Source organism: Frankliniella occidentalis, unplaced genomic scaffold, assembly GCF_000697945.3.
Source record: "Frankliniella occidentalis isolate FOCC.00 unplaced genomic scaffold, Focc_3.1 Scaffold63, whole genome shotgun sequence".
NCBI classification, from domain to species: Eukaryota; Metazoa; Arthropoda; class Insecta; order Thysanoptera; family Thripidae; genus Frankliniella; species Frankliniella occidentalis.
In genome coordinates, this window is record NW_026267193.1 from 324,226 (window position 1) to 329,508 (window position 5,283).

General features: G+C 45.4%; 2 protein-coding genes across 3 annotated transcripts; one reads left to right on the top strand and one right to left on the bottom strand.

Moving 5' to 3' along the window:
- Positions 1–79: 79 nt before the first annotated feature.
- Positions 80–3,055, bottom strand: LOC113211458 (transcription elongation factor S-II). The gene is made up of 6 exons (XM_026429825.2): positions 2,842–3,055; positions 2,164–2,341; positions 1,861–2,076; positions 1,577–1,785; positions 1,347–1,493; positions 80–1,234 (listed from the first exon to the last, which is right to left on the bottom strand). The coding sequence occupies exons 1-6, from the start codon at positions 2,905–2,907 to the stop codon at positions 1,154–1,156; spliced, it is 897 nt and encodes a 298-aa protein (XP_026285610.1). The 5' UTR covers positions 2,908–3,055; the 3' UTR covers positions 80–1,153.
- Positions 3,056–4,094: 1,039 nt separating this feature from the next.
- Positions 4,095–5,283, top strand: LOC113211449 (uncharacterized). Of its 2 annotated transcripts, none has more exons than XM_026429813.2 (3): positions 4,095–4,271; positions 4,379–4,483; positions 4,590–5,283. In XM_026429813.2, the coding sequence occupies exons 1-3, from the start codon at positions 4,248–4,250 to the stop codon at positions 5,091–5,093; spliced, it is 633 nt and encodes a 210-aa protein (XP_026285598.1). In that variant the 5' UTR covers positions 4,095–4,247; the 3' UTR covers positions 5,094–5,283. The 2 variants fall into 2 exon arrangements, with proteins under 2 accessions (XP_026285598.1, XP_026285597.1); XM_026429812.2 differs by having other exon boundaries at positions 4,102–4,271; positions 4,587–5,283.

Sequence of the window (5,283 nt, forward strand, 5' to 3'; positions counted from 1 at the left end):
ACCCACCGTACGACCAAAAGGTGACAAAGGAATAGCAACGCGGGAAATTGTAGAGCAATTCGAAATAACGAAGCAAGGCTTGCATTTAATGTTTATGTATTGCAAGAAATGCATCCATATGATGGAGACAATGTACATTGAGAGCAACTCACAATCTGTGGTATTACACTATGCAAATACAGATACATACATAGATAGGTTTCAGATATTTTTCACAACAAAAATAATACAAGCACAGAAAGCTAAACAAGTGCCAAGGTTCATTATTACATTAGTTGACAAAGGATTGTTTGAGAAAAAAATAGCTAGCTCTACCTGTGGACAAAGTTAACAACACATATTTCCATTTACCTTCTTCCAAGATATCATTAAGTTGCAAAAAAAGAAAAAAAAGAAAAAAGAAAAAACTCCCAAATGTTGGGCTTTTGAAAACCTACTCACCCCTATAGGGGCCACTTCAATACTTATCACAAATTAATTGGGAAGGTTCAAAAGAACCAAAACCTCATTTGGAAAATGAGAGAAGAAAGGGACAAAAGATGAAGGTTAAGGACAAATTGAGCCCCCCCTGTTCTCACACATACAGGAACCTTCAAATAAAAATTTCAGGGGACCTTTTTTTAAGAATCAATTCCTACCTTAATTGATTGGATTATTTGACCAGACACTAAGAAAATTGTATGCAGAGCAAGTAACCAAAGATTAATGGTCTACCTATTTTGAAGTTGATATTCAATACTTATACATATAAATTCATGTCCAAATATATGATAAAACAATATTGCGTAACTTTCTGTTGTGATTGAATAATTCCTAGGACATTGTTTCAAAAGTACTGTATTACAATCATATTAAAGCAAAAGCATATGTACATCATTACAGACTCTTGGAGTGCTGACTCATACTCAGATTAGTATGCAAAAGACCAATGAGTTTGGTCAGTTACAAAAAAAACTCTGGGCCTCCAAATTGGTTAAAGCTCGGCCCTTTGAAGAAAAAAAACAGTGGGAGAGATATCCTAAATAGTCATACTAAACTCACAATAAAGTTTTATCAAGTCAAACCTAAAACTGACAGTGTGTCAATCACACCAAACACAAAAATTTAGATGAAAGTATGCCAAAAACAACTCATAAAAGCTTGAACTATCACTTCAGCAGAACTTCCATCTATGGCCACATTCATTGCACAAAACAAATGTAGTCATAGGTTCATCAGCACTTCTTGTCTGAATCTGTAACACAGTGGAAAGCCAATGAGAACCATAAAATATAAATGCAATAACTAAAGAACAAAATTTTAATTTTGTTAGCATGAGTGAAGAAACAAAAATTTAATAATCTTACCTGGTTGTAGGTGCAGTTCCTTTTCTTACACTTGCCACATTTCAGCAAGTCAGTCTTAGTACCCTGTACAGTTGCTAGCTGAGCATCATTTATAGCTTCTTTCATAAATTTGTTTCTAATCTCCTTCATCTCACTACTAGCCATTTCCTATATCAGGGGAAAAGATACTTGAAATTATAGTTTGAATTAGGAAAGAAAAATTGGAAAAGAAAATAACGCAAGCCCCTTACCTCAGCTGTCATTGTGGCAAGCCTAGCTGCTGACAAGGCTCCATTGACAAAATTCTGACGAAGTTCTGGGTTTTTGACATCCTTTAAATTTGCTACTCTACTTCTGACACGGTTCTTGTACCGGTTGTCTGTGTTCTTAAACTCCTTAAAAATTGCTTCTTCCAGCTCTTCTGCCAGTTCTTCAGGAGACGCGCAGCCATCTGGTACATCTAGAAAAAATATTCACCAAGGTAAAGGCCAGCTCATTTAGATGAGAAAGCTATTTCTCGAATGTAAAGGCTCACCATTGTTGCCTTTAATTGCATTTGCCAATAGTTCACGACATTTAAGTCGAACCGCATCAGTGGTGTTACTTGTGGGAGGAAAAGAAGCAGTCTGTTTGTTTGATTTGTCCTTATCCTTTTCCCGCTCTTTCTCACGGCTTTCTTCCTTCTTGGGCTTTTCATCTTTTTTATCTTTAGAGCTGCTCGCTGAGTCTTTACTGTTCGGTGTTGCTGGCCCTGCAAAACAATAATGAACATACAACCAGTTCAAACTGCCATTTAAACTGTATCAGTAGTTTCGCCGTTGTTCTATGAGATAATAACCTTGTAAGAACTTTTTCCAGTTCTTAATTAATGTTTTGGACAGAGCGATGACCTCTTCATCAGAGCTTGATTTCCTCAATGCGTTGACAGTCATTCCAATCCTTGTTTTGGTAAGGATGTCCAAGGTAACATCTAACTCTTTTAATGCTTTAAGCAATTCAAGAGCTTGATCTTGCCCCTAAACATAGAAACAAAAATATGATAAACTGTTGTAAAACTAGATATCATACCCACATGAATGGTTAAGGTTCAGAAAGCAGAAAAAATGAAAAATGAAAATAAGAGGTAGTAGAAGACAATCTCAAACAGGAAATCGTAACTAAGCTAATAACAACTGTTATAAAGCAATGCAATAAGCAGAGCATTATAAATACATGATTTCACACCACAATCGAAGTGGCGCAGAAGAAAAGGAATGTAGGCGGGAAGTGACTTGGGCACTTCGGCGAACGAGAACAGATTATTTGGTTAAGACGCCACTGCTAGTTGTAATATAAACGAGCAAGTATTGTGTTTGAGGTGACAGATAAAACAATGCGACAATGATACGTTATGTCTCAAATTCCATGGAAAGCGAAAGGTGACAGTCTAGGTATGATAAAACTGAACGTGCGTTGAAGAGGACATCTTCGCTACTAACGAAAAGCGAAGCGGAGACGAGAACCTGTTAATACTGACCCCTTCACCGGACGTTATTTTGCCCAGCTTCTTCTGGATCCTTGAAACTTCTTCGTGGACACTCATAGTGTAAAACGGTTCTCAGAAGAGGATCCCCGTTGCAAAAATACTACTCTGTTTATCCAGCGATTTACGGGATGAACAGAAGCAACGCCTCGCGTAGAACCGCACGAGACACGCTCACCAACACAACTAAGATGTCGGCGGCTTTTCTCGTCGGCTCCAAAACAGAAGCAGCGCCATCTCTCGGAGTATCGAGTAGTTACACACACAAGAGAAGAGGGGAGGGTGGGAGCTGGGGAAGGGGGAAGTTTATACCGGATAGGCGCAAAGAAAGCTTTTGGCGGGAACTGTGCGATTTCTTTGCGGTGATAGCGGAGATTAGAGAGGGGTTGGGGTTGGGGGTTGGTCCGACCGCCAGAGTACCAGGTGGATGATTGACCTCGCATACTTCTTCTGTAGTTATACTCTGTACCGCGCACATGCGTGCGGGTGGGTTGCCTACCGTTGCAGACCACGGCGCCTTGCGACCCCGATCGGATAGGCAACACATCCCACATGCTGTGCGGTGTAAAAAAGTGTATAGTCCGGCCAGCCAAAGGTGACGCCTGGCTTAGCATGGGCTCTTATGGGCGGCTACAGCAAACCCAGGCGTCACCTTTGGCTGGCCGGACTATAACGGCTCTGCAAGGAAAACAAAACTACAAAAGAGCAATGCTTGAAAGTGAGGGGTGAAGTGAGCAGGGCGGCGGCGAGCGAGCCGGTGCCCGGTGTGTGGTGTCGGCGGCGCCGGGCTGGATGTGGCTGTCGACTGCATCCATCCGCGTCAGATTGGTTGCCTATGCGAGGTCTGTCGGGCGCGTTGCGCTGGTATGCGCGCGCGAACCTTGACATCGCCTTGGCCGGAAGACACGCAACCCACCTTACCTCATCGTACACCTGCGACCATTTAATACACCAACTAAAGAAGAAAACATAGTTTTAGACTAATCTAGGTCCCGCAACATATGTTGTGAAGATATCTTCCAGCGGCTCGTGTCAGATAAACCAACGCGATGAGCGCGGTACGACCACGATGTGGTCACGCCGTAAAATCAAAGAAAACCACAATGAGCCTCACTCGACGCTTCGTGGACTCAATAGTCAGTAATAAAAGGGCACGCTCAACAGAAGCGGCCATTCTGTTTCATCAAGTTCAGTGTCAGGATTAGGATGGCACAGGTGCGGCTCGCGTCACTCGAGGATGCTGCTGGGATTACCCATCCCGTCGCTCTATAATCCCGCGCGGACAATGCGGATGCCGATCGTATAAGGACGGGGGCTCAGTGCGTCAGACGTTCTCCCGCGGCACACAGGAGAGGATCGGCGGGGCGGCGCCCAGGCAGCAGACACACGCGGCCAGCAGAATGGCGCACCACATCACGACGCAGGTAAGTCCAAGGAATGATTTTCACGCGACCGTTTGTCCAGGTACGCCCAGAAATCTCCCAAACTCAACGGACCATTCCCAATAATTGTGCATGTCTTATGGCGGCAGCTGTTGGCGGTGGTCCTCGTGAGCCTGGCAGCATGCGGGCGGAGCCAGAGAGTCTACCAGAGAGCGCCGTACCACTTCTTCTACCCTCCTCAGCGGGGCTATGTGGTAAGTCGAGCCTAGCGCTTCCCCCTCAGTCAAAGACGGGACGAGACGGGCCCCTCGGCGCATCACACTGACGACGTGCTTTTCGATGTTGTTGGACCTGAAGCAGCAGGTCGCGACCCCGGTGCAGCTGCAGAACGCCCCCGCTTTCACGCAGACCGTTTACGTGGTGGTGGAAGACGACGGGTCGGGCGGGCCCGACGACGCCGAGCAGCGGCGCCTGCTCGACGCCATTCCCTCGCTGCTCGAGATGCTGTCAACAGGTGGCGCCGGCGGCCCCTCCTTTTCGGGCTCGCCGCCTCCAGGCCCCGGCCACGACCTACAGCCGACCACAGCACCCAAGACTGTGTTCCTCGACGACGTCGAACCGGAGTTCGATAAGGATGCCTGGCAGCAGAGCGAGGCCGGACAGGAGGCTGCTGCAGCTCCCGAGCCGGTCGACAAACAGACACAGGACGACGCCACGCCGTCACCACCCCCGCTAGAATACCCGAAGGACTCATATGACACTCGGCCCGACTACGCGATTGACGACCCACCGATTGACGTGCGGTCGGGTTTTACAGGGGGCAAGTCGAGGGCAAAAGTGAACCCTCAGGAGCCAACATTGTAAACAATATTCTTATGAGTAGGGCCCGCTGACAAAAACTTGAGACTTCACAAATATTCTGATCCACGCGTAATTTGGCTGACTTGTGATGTAGACCAGATAGCTATAGTTCTTATATTAGGAAAACAAGTTCATATGAATAAGTTCTTACTTGATTTGGTTTATATGAAATATGTTAAAATAGAACGATATG